The sequence below is a fragment of the Hydra vulgaris genome, chromosome 10, assembly GCF_038396675.1.
Source record: "Hydra vulgaris chromosome 10, alternate assembly HydraT2T_AEP".
Classification (NCBI taxonomy): Eukaryota; Metazoa; Cnidaria; class Hydrozoa; order Anthoathecata; family Hydridae; genus Hydra; species Hydra vulgaris.
Window position 1 is genome coordinate 14,284,212 of NC_088929.1, and position 24,250 is coordinate 14,308,461.

The window sequence follows — 24,250 nt, forward strand, 5'->3', positions numbered from 1 at the left end:
ATTTATTTTGACGCCCATGATAAAAATCAATATTAAAATCAATGACACAATAAATGTTTTTTTTAATTTATCTTCGTTTTATATTATTATAATCTACCTTTTATATCATAATCGTCTTACAAATAATGCACCTTTTTGCGGAGATTGATGAAAGTATTTTTCAACTACTAATCTTATTTTAAACAACTCTTTTTCGGTGCATCGTATATTAAATTTGGCATTAAAAATTATAAACTTAACATTAATAAAACTCAATTTATGTTTAAATTTACAATCAAAATGATTACAACATCTTTAAAATACCATTTAAATAAAATATTGTTTTGCTTATGTTATTATTTATTTTCATTACTATTTTTATTGTAGTTATGTATTTTTTTGTTTGTTTTAATAAAAGAATGTTTCTAAAAAACTCAAAGTTTTGAATCTCAACTTATCTATATCTATTTATCTATTTAAATTTATTGACCTAAAACAACTCTATATCTAGAAAGCCAGAAACTTATATAACGAAAATTAAAATTAATATAAACTAAAATGTTTATAAGAGAAGTCGTTTCAAATAACTTCATTATTTCAAATAACTTTTATATTAGTCCTTGAGACTAATATGAAAGTTTAATATGACTCGTTTAAGGGTCAATTTAAAACAAAAATTGAAAATTACACTATAAAGGATAGAACGCAGGTTAAAGATTTTTGAATTTAATTTTTTGAATTTTTTTTTTTTGAATAAAAGAGAAATAAGTTTAATAAGTATAATTTAATAAGTATTATTTTATAAATTATTTTATTTATAAATAAAATTTGGCTTTTTTTATAAAATTCCAATACTTTTTGAAACTTTTGAGCAGACATAGTCAATATGGTGTTTCCAGGGAATGCTCCCGCCAATAAAAATGCGCAAGTATTTAGTGGCAGAATCTCTTTTAATTTCAATTTGGTCAATAAGAACTGTTGATAAATTTTAGGGTAGAAAACATTTTTTAGGGAAGCAGGTGGAATCCATTTTGTTTTGCAAACATTTAATGTTTACTTGTTCTACGTTTTGAAGTTCTTCGTTCTTCATAGAAAATAGTAGATTGATGTCATTATTAAATATAATTAAAAAGTGTTTATAATTAAGTTCATTGCAAGAAACAAATTGTTTTCTTTCAGATAGATAACCTTGAAGCCATTTAGTTACTCTTTCATTAATTCCGTAGTAATTAAGTATATAAGTCACAATTTAATGATCGACACTATCAAATTCTTTTGAAAGATCAATAAAGATTCTCAATGTGAATTGAGATTTTTCAAAAGAATCGGAAATTTCATTTACTAACTGGATAGTTGCATGCTCAGTTGAGTTGTTTTTTTTAAAGCCAAACTGATTGTTGTATTATTAAAATTAAAGTAATTAAATACTCTATTGTGCATGATTCTTTCAGGTCTTTTTGAAAAGATAAATGAGATTGAGATATTTACTAATGTTAGTATAATGAAAATATAGATGAGAGCCGGTTATTACGTATGTTAGATTTGTCACCATCTTTGTATAGTGGAACAACTTTCAATTGATCACGAAAGACTCCTTGATCAATGATGATTTAAAGATTATAAAAAGAATATATTTTATTTCAAAGCAATCTATATTTATAATCTACATTTATGTTACCATTTATTTCATCAGGTTCTACCTCTTAATTTTTTTTTTTTGTGTTTTTTAAATTCATTAAATAGTAACTCTTTAGATAACTCATTTGAGTAAATGCAGTTATCCATTGGTACTGAAAAATCTTTTAAGAATTACTTTAGATAGTTTAGGGCCAAATTCAATAAAGAAATTAGTAAATTTGTGAGCTATTGTTTGAAATTTATATATCATTATTGTTATCCACTTTAATTATGTGTGACAGGGAATCTAAGCATAATTTTGGTTAACCGGTAACTTCTTTATTATTTCCCAAGATTAGAAAAGTATTGTCTTTTTAAGTTTTACCGAACTTTTTCAAAAGATTTTTGTAGTCTTTGTATATTTTCTCATTGGCAGATGATTTGTTTTTTAGATATTTTAAAAATAAATTTTGTTTAACTTTTTATGATTTTTTAAAAGCTTTGTTTACCCAGGGAGAATTAATGTTTTTTTGATATGTTGTCTTTTGATATAATGGAAAATTGTTATCATTAACAAAACAAATGTTTTAAAAAAATTATCATTCATTTTGTTTGCGTTATTAACGTTTTTTTGGTTATAAAGGGGTGAACTGTATTTTGGGTTTGTTTTTGTCAAATTTTTAGAGTTAAAGTTTATAGTAAAAAATTTATACACGCATACATTTTTACGTAGAAGTATTAAATAATACCTATTGTAGTCTATACGTTGAGTCATAAATAAACTAATAATGATTTTTATCTCGATTTATTAAATCGAAACTACAGAAAAATATTTTAAACATCTTTGCGCTTTCTACAATAAATACACGTGTATCTGCACGGTTTGTCCTTTCTAACGGTGACCGACATCAACACGACAATAGAATTTTGCTAAATTATTAATAAGGGCTACGAAGGTGTTTAATACTTGTTATCTGCAACTGATTTTATAAAACAAATTTCTGCACAATTTTTTTAGCTGTAATTTTTTTTATGTAACTTAAAGAAATCATTTGCTAAACTCTAGTGAAACAATCTGTATGTTTTTTAAATTTTACTTTGTTTTTGTTCGTATATGAAATTTTTAATAGTATGATAATATTTAGTATACATTAATTGTTTTGAAAAAAAATTTAGTAGTTTTTTGACTCATATAGTTAGAGCTTTGAAAATGGTTCTAACTTTATATGCCTAATTTTTAATCAATTTTTTAAAATCTTTTGTAAATGGAAAATAAAATTTTATTCTCATTTTCAGGTCGTTTAGAAGTCAAAACCTTTTAATTAAAGCCACAAACTAAAATAACAAAAACTAATTGTTATTTAAAAATCACAAAATTATTGACTAAAAAGACTTTTTAAGATCCTTAAGTACAGCTTTTATGTATTTTACAATTTAATTTAAATAACAACTTAATTTATGTATAATTACAACTTATTTTATGTATAATTTCAACTTAATTTATGTATAATTACAACTTAATTTGTGTCTAACTACAATTCAACTTTTGTATAATTAAAACTTAACTTAAAAACAAAATAGTTGTAATTAACAGGGCCGACAACACGGGTGTCAAAGTGGAGGGGAAACAAAAAAAGAAAAAGCAACAAAAAAAAACATTAAAATTAGTTTAACACAAAATTAACAACTATAAAAACTATACCTTTTCAATATGTTTTAAAATATAAAGGGTAATTAAAAATAAAATTAAGTAACGTAAGATATAATCTTAAAAGCGTTACATGTATTTAAAAAAACTCAAACATGTAGTTGCGAAATATCGTTTCTTTAATTATTTGAATAAAACTAGGATGGTACGGTTTAAAATATTAAACAGCAGCAGTGTAGTAGAACTTTATTTTTTTTTGAATATTATTATTTTGTTATTTACATTTAAGCCTTGTTATTGTTGCTAGTATTAATGTCGATGTTGTTATTGTTGTCGTTATATTTAAAAACCAGGAGTTTTAATGCCTACTCAAATCTAACCAGACGTTCTCACGTCTCTTTCTCTAATGAAGTTTTTCATTTGGATCTAAACTTTGCATTTTCTTATAAAAAATTACTTTTTACGAAATTATTTACACTTATTGAGTCATTCAACCTAGATTTAGAAAAATGAAACAAAATATCTGGCGCAGAAAACACCAAAAACGTAAGTAAAAAACGTGACTAAAATTCATTAAAGCACAAACAGACAATCTTTAAACAACGAAAATAAAAAAAAATCAGCGGTTGGTGTTAAATAGTTTAAAAATAAATAAAGATGTTTTATAAACTTATCCGTTTGATAAAGTTTCTGGATTTATTGTAATAGATCTGGGATCCCTAGATCTGGGATACGGAGTCCCACAAGGACTCCATCTTTATACCTCTATCTTTTTCTGGTATCTAGTTTCCAGAAACTCTGAACATGTTGGTTGACTTATGATCTGCTATATAAAGAAAATTTATGAAATTTAATGACTCATGAAATTTAATGACATTGTTTTTAAGCCCGGAGTCCTGGAGCCCCGGAGACCTTGCCGCCATTATACCTAAGGACTCCAGGTTCAAAAAGTGATTGTTTCTCCAAGTAAAAAGTCTTAGTTTTTTGACCAGTAGTAGTCCATAAGCATTTTTTATATTATTAGAGCTCATGGATACCAAAAACTAGGAAAAAGGAATCTTTTTGTGACATTTAAATCCGTAATCTTTTTTGAGACTCCGCATTTCTGCCCTAGATGCTTTTCAGAAGTGTAAATATTATATAAGTTTTTATAGTCTTCATATTACGGACCGACAATATCTGCTACCAAAAAAACAACAATGACGAAATTCTTTTCATTTGTTAAAAAATGTGATAAAAAATAAAACAAAGAATAAAACCAATCCTGATTGTGGCTAACAAACTGGAAATAAAATTTTGCAAAAATAAAACTGAGTCCTAAAGCTAGAATCAAAACTACGCAAAGTATTCAAAACATTTAACTTTAAAGTTGTTTGGATTAAATGAATTATTTATGTTAACTGTAAAAATACAATTGGGCATCAACTGAAACCATCATTTTTTCAATTGATGTTTAGATAATTGAATTTCTCTTAGATGACTCAGGAGACCACATTATGAATAATAAATTAAACATGAGTTGTTTATTAACAGAACAATTATAAGTTAAGAATCATTTTAATGTTCAGTTAAACATTAATATAAACGTCTTCCATATTTAAAATTTTTGCGTGTTGCGTAATTGGTGGCCGTATATTGTGCACTATGTGCACATTCACCATTTATTGTTGTCTTTTTTAAACCAGTAGCAATTCTTTCTAAAAATTATTTGTTTGCTGTTTCAGAACCTTAAGTTAAAAAACCAAATAAAAACAAAATGTAATTTGCACTTATAACGTTACTTTTACAATAAAACACTTTTTTTTTTGTCGTTTGTTGAAGATTGGACTCCAGTCGTTCATTTTGTTAAAAGTAGTAAATAACTCTAATGCACCTAGTATCTAAAATATATTTTTTAGACATTTCCTTCTTATTGAAAAAACTTTTCAAATATTTTCAATAAAATTTAAGTCAGTGGAGTTTCTTGGTCATTCCAGTAATGGAATATTCTTTTCTATTAGCCGTATAACAAACTTTCTCATCCTGGAGGAGTTTTCTTTCACTTGGAAAATCTTTGTTTCACGAATTACAAATGTTACAACTGATTTGTTATTCCGTCGAAAATGTAGAGCCTACCCATTCTCTTTCCACTTATTACTGATAAAATCATCACTTAGTTGGGATGTTTAACAGTTTGAATGATGCCATCAAAATAATCAAAATTATATGTGTGTATATATATAAATCAGGGGTGGATCCACCCTTTTTTAATGTTTGCGATAGCTAACTTCCAGACATGGAACACAGTCCAAACATTTATATGTTTATACTTATTTCAAATAAGCATGCTTTGTAAAAAGTTGTGATGAGTTTAAGCCTAGGATAAAAATTGTGAGCCTAGGATCAAAAACAGTTGTGGCCAAAATTTTAGAGCTTTTTTGTTCCCAGGCTCCAATCATCGCAATTTTTTGCAAAGCATCTTTATATAAAAAGAAAATTTCCCAAAATAAGTTGAGTGATGGCTTGAATTTGGTACTGGCTTATTCTAGAATGCCGAAAGCTAAAGAGTTAATGCCTAAACTGCGGCAAATAATTTATGAGCGAAGATAAGCCGGTGAATCTTTGCAAGATTTCATCAATACTGAAAAATTGGTAAATATCGTCTTCTTTTAAAATATTCCATATTTCAAGAGAATGTGTGAATGAATTTTGAGAAAATATTTTTAGAACCGGAACCATTCTTTCTTTACCACAAAGTGATCGAAAATGAAAGTAACACTTCGTCAAGATCAATTAATTTTGACATTTAAATTTACTAATTGGTGATATACAAATCAAATTTAGATTAAATGAAGCTAAACTATGTGGGCGTGTGGTTTGGACGAGTGACCATTTGTATCAAAGAGTAATGCCGCAAAGCGTCTGAAGTTTGCTAGAGAATATGCAGATAAGCCTCAATCATTTTGGTAAAGTATCCTTTGGTTGGAATAAAGTAAATTGAACTAAAAAGCTTAAAACGTTGCCAAATGGTATTTAGAAATTCAGGAGAAGCACATAAAAGAGTTGTAATAAAACCTACAGTAAAAAATAGTGGAGGCAATGTTATGTTTCTAGGATGATTTTTTAATGATGATATAAAACACAATTTATTGATGGTGAGATGGTAACTCTTTAAAGCCATGTAAATGTTAAAAAAAGAGTTCTTTAAATTCATTCGATCAAATTTCAAATTCGAACGACTAGGGCTGATAGACAAATACATTTTTAAATAGGGCAATGACCCCAACATACTGTCTGACTAAACAAAATTACAAAGAAATATTTTGAAAAGAAATATTATATATATATAGATATATATATCTGATTATATATATATATATATATATATATATATATATATATATATAGATATATATATATATATATATATATATATATATATATATATATATATAACCAGATATATATATATATATATATTTATATATATATAACCAGATATATATATATATATATATAATATATATATATATATATATATAACCAGATATATATATATATATTTATATATATATAACCAGATATATATATATATATATATATATATATATTTATATATATATATATATGTATATATATATATATATATATATACATATATATATATATATATATATATATATATATATATATATATATAACCAGATATATATATATATACATATATATATAAATATTATGTATATATATATATATGTATGTATATATATATATATATGTATATGTATATATATATATATATATATATATATATATATATATATATATATATATATATATATATATATATATGTATATATATGTATATATATATATAACCAGATATATATGTATATATATATATATAACCAGATATATATATATATATATATATATATATATATATATATATATATATATAATATATATATATATATATGTATATATATATATATGTATATATATATATAACCAGATATATATATACATATATATATATATTTATGTATATATATATATACATATATATATATATATGTATATATATATATATATATATATATATATATATATATATATATATGTATTCATATATATATATATATGTATTCATATATATATATATAACCAGATATATATATATGTATTCATATATATATATATATATATATATGTATTCATATATATATATATATATATATATATATATATATATATATATATATATATATATATATATATATATATATATATATAAATATATATATATATAAACAAAGATGGACACTACACCAAGAAAATCTAAAATATTAACTTTACTTCAGTATTCTAATAAATTTCGAAGGGAAATAGCCGCATAATATTCAGTAAACCAATCTACAGTTATCCAGGTCAGGAGGCATTACTTTTCAACATGCAGTATATCACCATTGAGACAAGGAAAATGTGGTTAAAAACAAAAGACCTCAGTGAAAGATGACCGATATCTGATGCTGGAGAGTATCCCAAATCTAAAGAAAAAACGTGACCAACTAATGCATGATTTAGCTACGCATGACATCTATATCTACTCGAATACTGTGCGGAGGAGGTTGTTATCTGTTAAAAAGTTTACCAGAATCCTTCTAAAAAAACATTAGTTACAGATACCATGAAAAGAAGCGTCTCTTATAGGCAAAGGAATACAAAACGTTGATTAAAGAACAATGGAAAAGGGTACGACAAAATGTTGTTGTTAAATTTACAGCTATTTTATTCATTATATTTTTATAACCATTTCAAAAACTGAAGATATTAAATTGAAGAAACTTGATAATTATTAATTTATTATTTTATAACAGACTTGATATTTTTTAGCTTGTTTATTTATTGGTTGGAGATTTTATTTTCGGATGAATCACATTTTGAAGTGCAAGGCCAGCGATTAAAGTTTATTCGTTGCTCTGAAGGTAAGTCTATAAGACCTGGATACATTGAACAATATGGCAAGTATCTAGAAATGAAAATGTTTCAGGGTTTTTTTCTCTGCTGTTGGACCAGGAGCACTTTACCCAGTTACTGGCATAATGAACTCTGACAATTACATTGAGGTTCTGTAAAAACAATTAATTCCAGAGATGTTAAAAATGTTTCCGAATGGAAACGGAATATTGCAGCAGGATATAGCCACATACAAACAAAAATGGTGTGAAATGTAGAAAATAAGACATGTACCAGAAAAAATCTGTGCGTGTTCTGATGTGGTGTTTACGGAAACCGTGCATCATTTTAAATAGCTGATTGTTTTAAAATGTCATTGTATTAGTGTTATTCCAAATTTAAACAACTCTGTTGTTAAAACAATTAGTTTTAATTGAAATTTCATCAAATCAAGATAAGAAGCGAGAAAAAGTTTTGCATTTTTTGTTGAAAATCCTGGTGTATCAAACAAAACAATTTCTAAAGAGTTGCAGATTGCTTTGAGAACAGTGCAGGCGTTGTGAAACTATTTAAAGACACTAGTACAATCAAAAGGAAATCAGGAAGTGGAAGAAAAAAATGCTTTGTTAGACGAGATCTTGGTAAAAAAGTGAAAGACGCCTTAGACAGAAAGCACTTGTCTTAAATTTATTCACTAAAGTTCGAACAGAAAACGGAGTTTTCTGCTTCTACTATACAGTGCTTCTACTATACAATGAGTGAAGAGAAATAGTGGCTATAAATCTTATAAAAAGAAAAAAGTTCCTCGTTCTGAAGAAAGGCAAGAAAATCTTGCAATTCGTTGTTCAAAGCTGCTCTATAAAAGATTTTTTCATATGCCAAAAAATCTTGTTTGATGATTGACGATAAAACTTATTTTGTTGCATGTTTTCGATCTCTTCTATGACAACAATATTAATCAGCAATTATTCGCAAGAAACTGAATTCCAATTATAAATGCATTAGAATGCAAAAATTCGCTAAAAAAGTCTTAGGCAAGCAATTTGTGAATGTGGTGAAAGAAGCTCTTGTTTTGTGACCACGGGAACAATTAACACCAAAATATACATAAAAGAATGCCCCAAAAAACGTCTTTTGCTGTTTTTAAGAACACACGCGAGTAAACAATTATTTTCGCCCAATTTAGCATCATGTCACTACTCTGGGACAACTTTAAACTGGTTTAGAGAACATAAAGTAGATTTCGTTAAAAAACACTGCAATCCACCAAATAGTCCCGAACTTCGTCCGATTGAAAGATATTGGGCTCTTGTCAAAAGAGAACTAAAATTTAATGTAAAAGAAGCCAAAAACATTAAACACTTCAAAAATAAATGGATTGGAGGTACCAAAAAAGTCCAGCCGAAGACTGTGCAAGAGCTTATGTCGAGTGTAAAACGCAAAGTGCGTGCGTTCTCACATACAAAAATTCGCAAACTTTTTTAAGTGAAATTTAAGAATATTAATATATGTACATTCAAAATATATATAACATTCAATATCGAAATACAATAGTTAAAAAAATATCCTTTTAAATTTGATTTTTTCTGGTACATGTCTTAATATTAAAACAGTTAAATAGCGTAACAACTCCCCAGGTATCAATCCAATCAAGAATTTCTGGGCAATTGTAAAAAAAAGAGTGCAAAAACATAACTGCAAAACTAAAACTAAGCTTACCACCACCTAAAAATTTGGTTTAAAGACCCAGAAATTCAAAACATTTGTAAAAATTTGCTAGATTTAATGCCAACTCGTGTGCATAAAGTCATAGCAGCACTAGCAGGACACACAAAATATTAGCGTATAAGTTTTTATTACATTAAAGAAAGAAAAATTAAAAATTCCTGAATTTTTATTGTTTTTGGTTTTGATGCAATTAATTTGTACAATACTGTATTATTATTATTAGTTTGCACAATACTGCATATACAATGCCGTAGGTATTAGGTCCGAGGCCCTCCCCAAAACCTGGCATAAGGGCCCCAAAATTCCTAAAAACTTTTCCGTTAGGTATTGCTAAAAAAAAAAGCTCCTTACATTTGCAAAAGGGCCCCTAAATTTTCAAATGGCTAAATTCGCTTGACCCCCTCCCCCCAATATATATATTTATATATATACATATATATAAATACATATATATATATATATATATATATATATATATTTTTTTTTTTTTTTCTTTTTTTTTTTTTTTTTTGTTATTTCACCTCCCCATGGCCCAGAAGGCCACTACAGACAAGGAGGCTACTTAATTGTGGTTATAACCCTCTCTCAACTCTATAACTCCGAAACACGAACCTTGACGAACAAGGCCGCTGCGCGGAGAAACAAGTTGAGCGCGGTACTACCAGGGACGTGGTGGGGATCGAACTATATATATATATATATACATATATATATATATATATATATATATATATATATATATATATATATATATATATATATATATATATATATATATATATATATATATATATATATATATATATAGATTGATTGATAGATAGATAAATAGATAGATAGATAGATTTATATATGGCATGTTTACTGAATTTAGGATATTAAAAATATATAAAAACTTTGATATAGGATATAATAGTAAAAATTTATGATATGAGGTAAACAGAAAATCAGATAAGCCGAAATAAACTAATTTCTGGGGTTCTTTTTTATTTTAAGCAAATGTAAATAGCATATCTTTACCATCCATAGTATGCTAGTTGCAGATGACTCGATTATTTTTGTCTCGCAAAGTAATAAAAGTCTTTTTTTAAATACTTTAAGAAAGGCTTTTATAACTTTTTAAAGTTTATGTACTATTATAAACATTTTTTAATAAAATTTTTATAATATGGATATTTAGATAATTTAAAACAAAACTTATCAACATATCGTGACGTTAGAATAATCTTGTTCTATCTCCACATTTTTGAGTTTTGAGATAAAACGATTTTAAAAGAGAAAAACGTTAGGAGGCGGCATATAAATTTTTTTTATATAGCTTATGTTTTCTCCGCCACTTTTTTACTTATAACTTAGGTCTCAATACAGTAGAAAAACATTATTCTGAGGTACATAACACTATCAATAACTCAACTTTTTCAAAAAGTGGAGATGAAATAAGATAATTCTAACGTCGATATATGTTAAATAACATGCGTTCATAGGTTTAAATAAATTTTTATTAAACTCCTATTCAAATTCATATATTGGCTAAGTTATCTTTTAATCAATAAGTTTTATAAAATAATTAAAAAATAGAAAAGGAAATAAGTAATCGTTTTACTAAAATGCAAAATGTAATGATGAGTCTTCAAAAATTAATCGTTTTAAATCTGATAAAAACAAAACATTGTAAAAGTTCTTTATAATTTACGGAACAAAAGCATTACTATAAAACGAAGAGAGTTTCTTTTTTAACAATCGTTTCAAAATTAAAGTCTCAAAATAGTATTATGTTTCAATACCAAAATTTCAAAATAAATGAACAATAGTTGTTTGTGTTACTAATAATAATGCTCCTGCTACGTCTACGTCAATATCAGTAGAACGTCTAAAAATGTCCTTTATAGAGATTTTACATAGATAAAACGTAGAAGACATGAGAGAAAAAATTTAAGAAATACTACATCTTATTAGTTCCATAAAACTACATTCTTAAGGAAACTATTGTGCGTCCCGACATTTTACGCAACCCGATAAAGTCTATTTATTTACCGAAGGCTGTAGTTCACAGAAATTTAACGTTATTTACTCTTGTGGGTAAGTTTTGTCAATATTCACTGATTTCTGATTTAAAACAATAAGTACATTTGTACTGAAAATTTGCGGATTCATGAGAGGGATGAATCTCAAGCAACCTAATACCTCACCCAGATTTTTAGCAAAACTAAAATTACTTTTTTTAAAAAGTTACTTTAAAAGTTTGCTTTTTTCATTATAATAATTATGTTAAAGCTAGACTCTTGTTACAAGAAATGTGCTAAAATGTTTTTTGGATATGATAAGCACTCAAGCGCTGCAAATATGTTTATGGTACTAGGCTTGCCTAATCTAGATACTCTATTGCGTAACTACACACTTAGCCTTATAAATCAGTTAGTTACATGTGCCAGCAGCAATGCAGATGTGTATAGATTAAACAAAACTTTTAATTAATTATTTTTTTTTATCTTAACTATGGACCTTGTACTGTACTTGTTGCCTGAATCAAATAAATAAACTGTATATATATATATATATATATATATATATATATATATATATATATATATATATATATATATATATATATATATATATATATATATATATATATATATATATATATATAGATAGATATATAGATATATAGATAGATAAATAATAACATATTGTTTCATTTCAACGAGCAAAAAAAAATTTTGTAAAAAAAGCTGCAAAAACAGCCTTTTTCATTGCAAGTTATTATTTTTTTCGGGTATCCCCACAAAAACAATTTTAAAGCATTTTTATGGTTTTAAAAATTATTTATTAAATACTTTCTCGGTTTGTTTTTTGATAATTTCTCCATCAGAAAAAAACTGAATTTTAATTGCTATTTTAACGCTTCGCGCACACTTACCAGTTCTCCTTTTGGTACTGTCTTACATAGTGAAGACCGTTTATTTCAAAATATGGGTATGGGTTACTTGTAACAGCATCATTATAAGAAGAGCTGCCTTTATCTCCAATATATAATTGATAGAAACAAGCGCGTTAGAAGGAAGCGCGTAACATATTAAATCTGAGGCAAAGTTTACATTGTTTGTAGTTCATAACTTTTAAAATTAACATAAAGCATAAAATACATAAGATGCTATAGTAGATGTTGTTGTTATGATTTTTAAAAGCTTCAACAAGTTGAAATTTTCTTGTTAAAAAATGCGTTGTTATGGCGTTCTTACGGACTTCATCTACTTGAAAAAAAAATACACATTTTTACATACTTCTTTCTTTCTTTTTTAATAAAACATTTATGAGCATGACAATGTTGAATTTAAAAAAAAATCAATTTTTGAAAAATAATATATATTTTTTGAATTTCAAAATTAATAGAGATGAACTTTAAAAAAAAATTAATTATAAAAAAAATAGCAGAAAATTTACGGCAAACTTCCCGACATGTTTTACGACAGACTTTAACAACTTACTTTTGTCTATTTGTTGTTGTTTTACTTGAAAGAATAACCTTGTAAAACAAGCTCAATAATTAATTTATAAATATAAGGATACATGTGTTTTTAAGCCATGTTGTTAAATGTTGTTACAACAACGAATTAAATTTTGCTGGTAGTTTAATATATCCTAAATAAACTCAAAATTTATAATCCTTTAATTGCAAAAAAACTTACTTCAAGCAAAGCGTTGCAAAACACTACTTCAGCGAATCGTTGCAAAATATTTTTCCAATAATATTGGTTTCAACTGTTTTAGGACTCTATTAAACAAACATTTTTAAAATATTTATGTTGGCTTTTTTTTAGTTTGGTTTGCATTTTAGTTTGGTTGGCAGTTTAGCTTGCACAAAACTTTATATTTTCTAATATTGAGTTTTTGTGGTGTGTAATTAAACTACATATTTCTAATCTCTAGAGAACCCATCGATGCAAAAATTAGATATTACCATTAGATAAACCCATCGATAAAAAAGAGTAGATATTGAAATTGTTTCAAATAACCTCTGCAGGCGGCGATAAAGTTTAGTGGTTAAAATAGAGTACAACAACTGGTTTCATTTCTGCTTTCTTCCACCCGATAGATTCCCTATAGACATCATTAAGAATTGCGGTAATCAGATCTATTTACATTTAAACTTTTTGCAATTTTTTCTTCAACCGCTTCCTTTTTTTTAATTTATACTATATTTGACCATTCTAAATTATTAGTACCACCTTTTTTCCACTTCTTGAATTAAATTTGTTATGTGACAAATCTATTCTCCTCGTTTCTATTTAAACCTGAACGTTTTCTAGATAAAAATTAAAAAAAGTTTTCAAAGTTTGAATGTTTCTTAATAATTTATTCTCTTTCGCTTTTTTTTTTTATTTTTCTTTCGTCGGTTTTCATCGGAAATTGTCGTTTTTTTTTGCAAATTACTGATTTTCATTACCAGACTTCTTTTTACTTTGTGTACTTATCTCTTAGGAAAAAGTTATAAAATAATGACAGTGATGTACATAAATAATCATAAACAGTGATGTTTTTGTTTAAACATTAATTTAACATTGCTAAATTATTTATTAGTAATAACTATTTAAAATGATTAATTGATAATTAATTAAAACTTTCATCAGTATTATGAAACAATAGTTGCATAGGTTAATGTTTTCTAAAAACTTTTATTACAAAATTAGTGTCAAAACAATTTTCTTAAACTATTCTATAAGAAAACCTAATAATTTAGAAAGTATCTTTGGGGTAAACTATTTCTTCTCTGTATAGACCCAGAGTGCTGTTAACTTAAAACAAGTTTTTTTAATGAGCTAAGTAGAGATGACTATCGTGACAGCGGCGTTCGTTACATACAATGTATTTAGCAAATACTATATAAAATGTTAGATTAAAAAAATTGGCAATAGCTAATTGATTTATATAAAACGAAAAAGAGATGGACGTCACCGCCTAGCTGCAACTCCGTGAGAAATTGAGAAGTTGTCAGTGCGCGTCTTACTGTGCAATTTTGATTTCCTTATATTTTAAAGCAATAATAATAATAAAATATTATTATTATTTTTCGTTTTATTATTATTTAATAACATTAAAACAATACTACAAAAATAAGTTTTTTTCTAAATTTCAAGATGAGACATTTATTAGTCGCTACTTAATAAAGTAAATAATTGATTAAGTTCGCGATAATTAATTCATTAAAAAAAGAGTTTTATAAAGTATCTAAAAATAAACCCGTCAAGATTAAAAAAACTTAATTTTAAACGTTAACAAATTTTTTATTGGAACTTTAAACACTTCATTGAAAGACACTTTGAATTTTAAGTAAAACTTATTGAACCAAGAAAAATTTATTACCCGGCAATCACTCATCACATACATTTTAAAATTTTACCAAGTTGAATAATTTAACCAAAACAAAATAATACTTGGAAAGTGAATGCAATCAAGCATATCGGTGGAGAGCGTTTTTAGTTTGATACTTGTAAGTTATTGTTTTTTAGAAGTTTTATGCGTTTGCTTTCCTATTTATCTTTAATTTTTTTCTGTCGAATATAAAATGTATATGTAAATATATATACTTTCTTTTAGAAAAAATATTATTTATATACTGGACAATATTAATTCATAAATTTTTTTTTCTCACTGCTGATGTCATTAAACTAAATTTCATTTATAATTTTTTTTTACTCGAAGTCGAGTAAATTGTTTTGGCTTTTCTGATTTCCCAAAAAACGATCAGAGCGGAAAATTGAAAAACGTTATTTTGCTACAAGTTAGTTTACATATTCTAAGAATCTTGTAGTAGTTACTAATCATTAACAAATTATAGGATAAAAAAATGATCTTCTTTATTTATTTTTTATTTTAAGTAAGACTATAATGCCATCGTCTACAGATACTATTTCCCAACACAAGAAAAAAGGTGGCGGATTCCTAAAGAGACAAGCTGCTAAATCGACAAAATCTGATATGACTGAAGAACAGCTGCTTAGGAAGAAATCTATAATTGTGCCTGAAGACGTATCCCATTTGAATAGAGCTACTGAAAGTAAGTTAAATTTAAAAATTAAATAAACCATTTTTTTTTTTTTTAATTATTTTTTAATTAATGAGTATTACAAGTTGCAAAAAAAACCTCTAAAATAAAAAAGTTAAACTTCTATTCTAGTTGTAATACAATTAGTATATAGTTAAACTCATTCCAATATTTTTTCAATTGTATAACATTTTGGGGTATATTTGCTCCTTGTGAAAAGCATGATATATTTTTTTAAAAGTATGAACATGTGGGCCCTACTTGTTTTCAAAACAGTCTTTTAATATTGCAACATTGTTTTGATTTATATTGTTCTTATATTGTTAGAAATATTACAACAAATGCATAATTAAATATTTTTAAAAATAGCTTTTTTTTATAACTTACTTTTTTACATATAATCTTATACTTTTATACTTGATAAAAATTCTGCTTTTGTTGCTTTATTTAAAAATTGATTCTATTGAATATTAAAGAAGAAAAAGGTATGTAGTTTTCTATAGAATTGTATGTGGTCCTTATGTAGCTACTAACTAAGTACTATATATACTATAGCCACACATGGCCCACATTTACGTCATTCCTTAAATCATCATCACATGTGAGGCCCACATCAAGTTTTCTTTACTGGTATTAATAGATAATTTATTAAATTTTAAAGAGCATTTTTGATATATAGCAAGAAAAAAGTTATAAAAAAAAAAAGCAAAACAGGATTTTTGTGTAGAGTATATAGATGTTTTACAAAGTGGGTTATAATTTTCGCTTTTAGCGCAAAAATTGCGCCACACTCTCAGTAATTTGTATCTCTCTTATAATAAGCAAATGAAAGATATATTCAAATTCTTCAGCATTAAGTGCATCCTCAAATGTAAATTTTTAATGTAAATGTAAAGTTTTAATTTCCATTAATAACAATGTCCAAAAATATGAAAGTGTTTCAAGATATGTAGTATAAAGAAAAAAAATATCTGTAGTCATTATGAAGTAATATTCAGTCACTATTATATTCATTAACAATATAAAAATTTTGGTACAAAAACATATACAATAAAATTTATATTCTGTAAAGGAATTGGTACAACAGTTTTGTAAATGAAATGGCACAAATGGAAACCAAATAAAGTCAAGAGTATGGTCATAGTTCATAACATTTAAAAATATTTTAAATTTGGTATCTTTTAACTTAAATTTTAAACTGCTTGAGTTTTTGCTTAGAAAGTCACAGTTTTGCAAATTTTGTTGTTGAAATAATTATAAAAAAATATTTAATGATATTAAATTAGTTTTTAAAATATTAAATATAAATGTAGTAAATAAAAAATAAAGTATAAAGATACTAAGATTTTTTTTACATAAATATGATTTGATTGACAGTTCTTGTATTAAAAATAAAACTAAAAAGTAGATTTGAAATCTAAAAAATTAAGTTAAAAAAGTTTTTAAAAATGTACTACTTTCATCTTACTGTTAAGTACTTACTGTTTATCTTACTCAGTAAGTTAGTTAAATTTGTTTTTAGATGTTGATTTTCCACAATTTCTACAAAAACAAAAGAAATCAATAATAAGCTTTTATTTTTTTTTATTGAATTAAAAAACATGAAGCCAATGATTTTTATGACTCATCCAAATTAATAATAATAGTAGTAGCAAATTAATAGTTTTAATAGTATATAGTAATTACTTTTTTGTCAAAACCAAAACAAAATCCATTTAGTTATGACTGATTCATATTTAGTTTATTTTTTTCAATTTTGACTATAAATTTTTTATTTTATATATTCTAGATTATCTTATTGATGGACGCAATAATGAGTTTAAAATTAACTTTACTCGCTTTAAAATTCGGGATATTGAAACAGGAGAAGTTCTTTTTGAAATATCAAAACCAGATGATGAGAATGATGATGGCTTGGATTATGATGAAAGTGATGATGATTCTGGAAGATTTGTTCGGTATCGTTTTTCAGAAGACTTTTTGAAGCTTAAATCTGTTGGAGCAACGTAAGTTAAATGATGTTTTAAACTTGATTTTGTATCATTGCCCAATATATATCAACTATGTTCCATATCACTTATATTCCATATTGTCATATTTAAATAAGTAAATGGCATAATGGAAACTTGTCCAAACAACAAGTGTGGAACCACGGGTACTAAATCTTAAAATTTGTGTTTTTCTTTAGTTCAACAAAGAAATTATTTGTCTTTGTGAATTTCTTGTAAACTTTTCTTTTTTTTTTAGAATTGAGTTTACTGTTGGTCCAAAACCTCTAGAAAATTTTCGTATGATTGAGAGGCATTTTTTTAGAGATCGATTGCTTAAAAGTTTTGACTTTACATTTGGGTTTTGTATGCCAAATAGCAAGAACACATGTGAACACATATATGAGTTTCCAAGTCTAACACAATCAGAAAGTAAGCAAATTTTTATATGAAATTTCATACTTTGTGCAAATTCAATTTTTTTTTATTTTCCATATTATATATGAAGTGTTATAGAACTCAAACTTTTTTACATAATATAACTTCAATTTAATATAACTTCAATTTTAAAAAATGTAATAAAAAGTCGAAATGTAAAAATAAAATTTGGACTTATTTACAGCATTATTAAAATAGTTAGTAAAACTGAATAGAGATCTTTGTGAATATTAAATTCAATGTATAATAAGTGTTGGTTACAGTAAATTTGGTTTTGCAGCACAGTGATGATTGACCCCTTTCCACAAAAAATTAATTAGATGCAAAATATGTTCAAGTGATTTATAATTTTTTTTTGATTTACTAAATCTCATTGACTTTACAGACTTTAAAAAATGAAAGTTCTGCCAATCCTTGAATAACTTTGTGTAAATCAATTTTTTGTGTTCTTGTGACATAGTACTGTAATAAGAATAGTACAAATTTTTATAATAGAATGTATGAGGAAATGTTTAAAATAGCTATAATGTAGAGCTGAAATCAGCGCCTCTAAATTTACAAATGGAGCTAATAGAATTAGAATTGAGCATTAGGGTTAAATGCATCTTTAAAGGGTAATTATTTTAAGCTAATTATTTTAAACTTAAAAATAAATTTTTAAGTATAAAATAATTAGCAATGGCCAATGTAAAAGCATTTGGAACTATTTATCTCTGCAAACTTTTTTTTCCAAATTAAACCTCGTAAAAAAAAAAGGGGGTTGCAGCAAGTTGCTTGATAAAAATATGATCAACAAACTAGAATAGGTTTTGACTAACTGTTGATAAAAAATTTAAAAAAATAAATAAAAATAAAACTATTTTGATAACTGGTTTTAGGATTTTATTATCAAAAATAGCAATCTGCTCACTTTATGTTAAAATCAGATCGACAATTTGGTAAATTGTTGTGCTAGAGTTTATAACATTCCTTATTCAGTGAAATTTTCAGATTTTTTCTGTGTATTTATTTGCATATTTGTAAGAAAGAAAAATATTTTGAATGTAGTATATGATAATAAAAATTTGTTTTATCCAGCATTATAAATTTTTGGACTACTAAATGATTTGGTTAAGTCTATTTTAGAGTTTCCTTAGGAAAAAAAAATGATAAAATGTTGATTACCGCAAATTAAATATTGCTTTGTAAAGATGCAAAGCAGTTTATAACTTAAAATGTATGATGTGTAAATTGGTATGTTTCTTTTTTTGTTACTTTATACTTTTTTAAAGTTTTTATGGTTTCACACTAGTGTAGTTAGACAGGTTTCCATAAAGCATAATGATATTTTTTATGGTTTCACACTAGTGTAGTTTAGACAGGTTTCCATAAAGCATAAAAATATTTTAAATAACTAAAAAAAAAAAAAGTAATTAAAAAATGGACTCATTAATAGCTTTAAATTTTAAAAAGTATATATATAAATATTTATTAAACTTATTTTTAGGGATCGTCCATAAAATATGCAACACTATTTAATTAAAAAACAAAGCAAAAGAGATCACAAGTTTTCCCTCACAGAGTCCTTAATTGAATCAAAAATTAAAATATTACTATAAGATCAATAAAAATCACAATATATAAGAGCAAAACAATTTCTTACATCTATTTTTTAAATAAATTTAACATTGTATAATATATAGATAATTGCTTAGTTATATTTTTATATAATTAATTTTTTTTTTTTTTGAGTAAGCGTACAAATTTTGTTATAACGCCTCTTTGTTTTGCAAAATGCTATCAAAAATTTTATCACTTTTTGAGCAGATCAGACTTTATGTTGGCATTGTCTTGTGCGTTATTTAATTTATACCTATAAACAGCTCAAAGTTGTTTTTTAAGGATGTATCTGTGATTTAGTGGATTGTGGTCTTAAGATGAGATTTTAACACCTTTTTCTCAGTAGTGATTTATAGCTGGTTTTATCTTAGTGACAGTTGGCTAAATCAGGCCAGAATCTTACAGGAGGTTGTATAAATGGCAAATGATTTCAGACACTTCCTTGTTGTAGAGATTGGCTTTCATTATCTTTTAAAATACAAATGGGTTACATGTCTTGCTGCAGCTACAAGTTGCTAGCCAAATCATGCTTTTTCTGTCAAACTTATCTAGCCTTTTATGTTTATATTTATCAACGATAGCTACACACTTACCAATATAATATTTGTAAAAGGTATTTGCCCAAAGTCTAGTTTAACATAAAATTTTGTCAACAGTAGTTAGCTAGCCATTGAACTTGGTTAGAATAATTTTGTACCAGTTTTTTGCTCAAGTTTTAATACATAGTATCAAAACTCGAGCAAAATATGCTACTTTTCTGTAAGATTTAAATATTTTATCTTTCAATAAGAATGATTTCTGTAAAAGTCCTTGACTTTTTGGACAAAAGCACAAGGTAACGGTTGACAACTAAAAAATGAGACTGGATTTAAAGACACATATCTCTTTAAAGGAATAAGATTTTAAAAATAGGAAACTGTTTTAAAAGGTATTTTTATTCTAGTTTTTAAATATTTTATGTTTTTATTTTTTATAGAAAAATGAATAAAAAAATAAATTCAAAACAAGAAGAGATTAGAAAACATGTGTATGAATTTTATTTAAATTACAAAAATGCTGGTATAAAGTTCACTTATGACCACTTTAAAGTTGAGAATATACCTAAAAGTACTATCTACAAGATAATTAAACATGCTGAAAGTGAATCTGGGTACCAAAGAGTTCAAGGAAGCGGAGTAAAAGCTAAAAAAATGACTAGGATAAATATTGAAAGGCTCAAACTCATGTTTGACCATAAAGATGGAGTTTCTCAACAACAGGCAGCTAAAAAGTTCAACTGTATTCAGCAACACATTAGTAAAACATTAAAAAAAAGAACAAATATTAAATCAAGAAAAAAATGACAATTCCAAAATGCTCTGACCAGAAAAAAGCAGCAGCTAGAACTAAGTGCAGTCGATTGTGTCAGAAATTCATAAATCGTAAACCAATCATTGACGATGAGTCTTTTTTCACGTTAAATCACTCCAGTATCAATGGAAATGATATATTTTATACTAGTGATGTAAAATCTACTCCATCTACAGTTAAATACCAAACAAAACAAAAGTTTCAAAAGAAATTACTTCTATGGATTGCTTTTTCTGAAAATGGAATTTCTCAACCTTATTTTGTACCAAGTGGACTGGCTGTAAATCAAAAAATCTATTTAAACAAATGTATTAAGAAGAGACTTATTCCATTCATCAATAAGTATCATTCAGATGGTGCATATGTATTTTGGCCAGATTTAGCATCATCTCACTATGCAAAAACAGCAATCATGTACCTAAACAAGGAAAACGTGCATTATGTTGAGAAAGTGGATAACCCTGCAAATTTGCCAGAATGTCGTCCTATCGAAAATTTTTGGAGTATTTTGAAAGGCCTTGTCTACAAGAATAATTGGCATGCAGAAAATCTTAAAAAATTACGTTCTAGAATCAAGTATTGCCTAAATAAAATTGATATTGAGCTCATACGGAGCCTAGCTCAGTCTATACCAGGCCTAGTTGATAAAGTCAGAAAAAATGGTTTAATTGAGAACAACTGATTATATATTTAAAAACTAGAATAAAAATACTTTCTAGAACATTTTTCCTTTTGTTTTAGCTTACTTCTTTAAAGAGATATGTATCTTTAAATCCAGTCTCGTTTTTTAGTTGTCACCCGTTATTTTGTATCTTTTATTATTCAGTCCACAGGATTCTGCAATTATGAACAATGAATGTCTGAAACCAACTTTTCACTCTTAAATATCTTTCTTTTTTCAGAACTTGCAATTGATAGATAATGATTCCTTATAACTTTTGAGAACCTGGCAATTAGTTGGCTTTACTCAACTAATTGCCAGGTTCTCAAAAGTTTAGAAATAGATCTAGATGATCCAATGTTTTCTAAGTCAATGGAAAAAATCCTATTACAATTATTTTGTTCCCGTGTCAAATTTCTTGCTCAAATTTAAAAAAAAAATTTTTTTTTGTCAAAAAGAAGTACTAAGCTTTCTTTATGTTTAAAAAGTTCTTAATAACTTTAAAGTGTTTTTCAGATCAGAACTGAGTCTTTTTATTGTAATATATATTAGGAGAATTACCATTTAAGTTTTACGAGTTCCTTCTACCCGGTTTATGACCTCCTCCTACCATACCTTTAGTTAAATTGGGGATTTTATATTAGAATTTTCTTGACCCTCTTTATTATATTACATAATAAAGAAGGCCAAGACAATATATAATTATAATAATATGTATAAAATATATAATATTATGTATAATAAATAATATTATATACAATATATATGTAGTTTTATAAAAGCAATGTATAATATATTGTACTATTATAATATAATAATGTATAATGTTTAATGTAAATTTTTAATTCATCTAGTTGACGAAATAGTAAGTTCACCTTATGAAACGCGTTCTGATAGCTTTTACTTTGTCAACAACCGGCTTGTGATGCACAATAAAGCTGATTATGCATACGATGGGTGATTTCAGCTTCTTGGTTTTTTAATATTTTTTAGTACTAGATTTTATTGATAGATTTTGTATGCATTGAATGATCTAATCACCGTCAAATGCTACTATTACCCAATGATTCTGGTATCCAATGATCTTCAAAAGTTTTGTGCTGTCTTTCTGTTAACTTTTTTTAACGAATGGTTTACAAGTTTTGTGGCAAATTAAATTGCTCAATATATAGTCATTTCACACCTGAGATGTTTAAATTAAATCTGTAATAAAAAGAAAAACCTATTTTTTTTTCTGAAAGTTTTTAGATCTTGTCTCATAAATTTTAGGTTAAAAAGATTGTTGTTTTAATAAATTTTATACTTTTATAATCTTTGAAAATATTACAATCAACAGAAATATTTATTTAAAAAATACTGATTACTAAAAACGTCCATAATTTTTAAAAGAAGTTGAGCTTCACGCTATTTTTTGTTGTTTATTTATATTGTTTATCTATGATTAATTATTTTGCAAAATAATTGTTCTGCAAGTTATTTACCTGTTGTTTGTATTTTGGAAAAAATGTATATAGCACTATTGCAACCTTTAATTTATAAATAAATAATAAAGATTTTATTTTATAAACGCTTTTCTTATAAAAACACAGTTTCCGCTTTAGAGCAGTATTGTACTTTCAATTATTAAAAAAAGTCCATCAAAAGTCCTTGCACCCCTCAACTCTCAATATTTGTACCTCAGTCGTATTAAATTATAATATATATATATATATATATATATATATATATATATATCTATATATATATATATATATATATATATATATATATATATATATATATATATATATCTATATATATATATCTATATATAATTAGAGAGATTCAAGTGCCATCATTTACGACAATCACAATATTGATGAAGTAATTCAGAAGCACTGAGAAAGTTTACTATAAGTTCTTGAAAGCGTCTACAAAAAGTACATATTTCAGTATTTTTGAATGTTTCTTAAGTGGTTGAGCTACGTGTGTTAACAGACAAGTAGACAGGTCATTCCATATTCGAGGTGCATTCATGGAGAAAGATTTTGATCCTAGGGAGGTTTTTGATAGGCGACGAGTAAGTTAGCAACTGTCTGATGATCTTAGGTTTTGTTTTGTAATTTGGGTTTCTAGAAGTTCGGATAAATATGCAGGAGATTTGGGTATATAATCGGGTATCATCTGCATATTGATGATGATTTATGCCACATTTAGCTATAATACAATATACGGGTAAAATAAACATCGAAAATAAAAAATGGGCCAAATACACTACC

At 25.8% G+C, this 24,250-nt stretch overlaps 1 protein-coding gene across 3 annotated transcripts; it reads left to right on the forward strand.

The window, feature by feature from the left end:
* Positions 1-11,966: 11,966 nt before the first annotated feature.
* LOC100215103 (protein unc-119 homolog B) lies at positions 11,967-23,559 on the forward strand. Of its 3 annotated transcripts, none has more exons than XM_065807311.1 (5): positions 11,967-11,989; positions 15,790-15,968; positions 17,746-17,962; positions 18,204-18,376; positions 22,847-23,559. In XM_065807311.1, the coding sequence occupies exons 2-5, from the start codon at positions 15,800-15,802 to the stop codon at positions 22,951-22,953; spliced, it is 666 nt and encodes a 221-aa protein (XP_065663383.1). In that variant the 5' UTR covers positions 11,967-11,989; positions 15,790-15,799; the 3' UTR covers positions 22,954-23,559. The 3 variants fall into 3 exon arrangements, with proteins under 3 accessions (XP_065663383.1, XP_065663381.1, XP_065663382.1); XM_065807309.1 differs by lacking the exon at positions 11,967-11,989 and adding an exon at positions 15,177-15,401; XM_065807310.1 differs by lacking the exon at positions 11,967-11,989 and adding an exon at positions 15,512-15,692.
* Positions 23,560-24,250: the final 691 nt, after the last annotated feature.

Excerpts from the sequence above, each read along its gene's own strand:
- LOC100215103 (XM_065807311.1), top strand. The coding sequence starts at position 15,800 with ATGCCATCGTCTACAGATACTATTTCCCAACACAAGAAAAAAGGTGGC. Across the intron at positions 15,969-17,745 it reads TTTGAATAGAGCTACTGAAA|ATTATCTTATTGATGGACGC; the intron begins GTAAGTTAAATT and ends TATATATTCTAG. Across the intron at positions 18,377-22,846 it reads AAGTCTAACACAATCAGAAA|TTGACGAAATAGTAAGTTCA; the intron begins GTAAGCAAATTT and ends TAATTCATCTAG.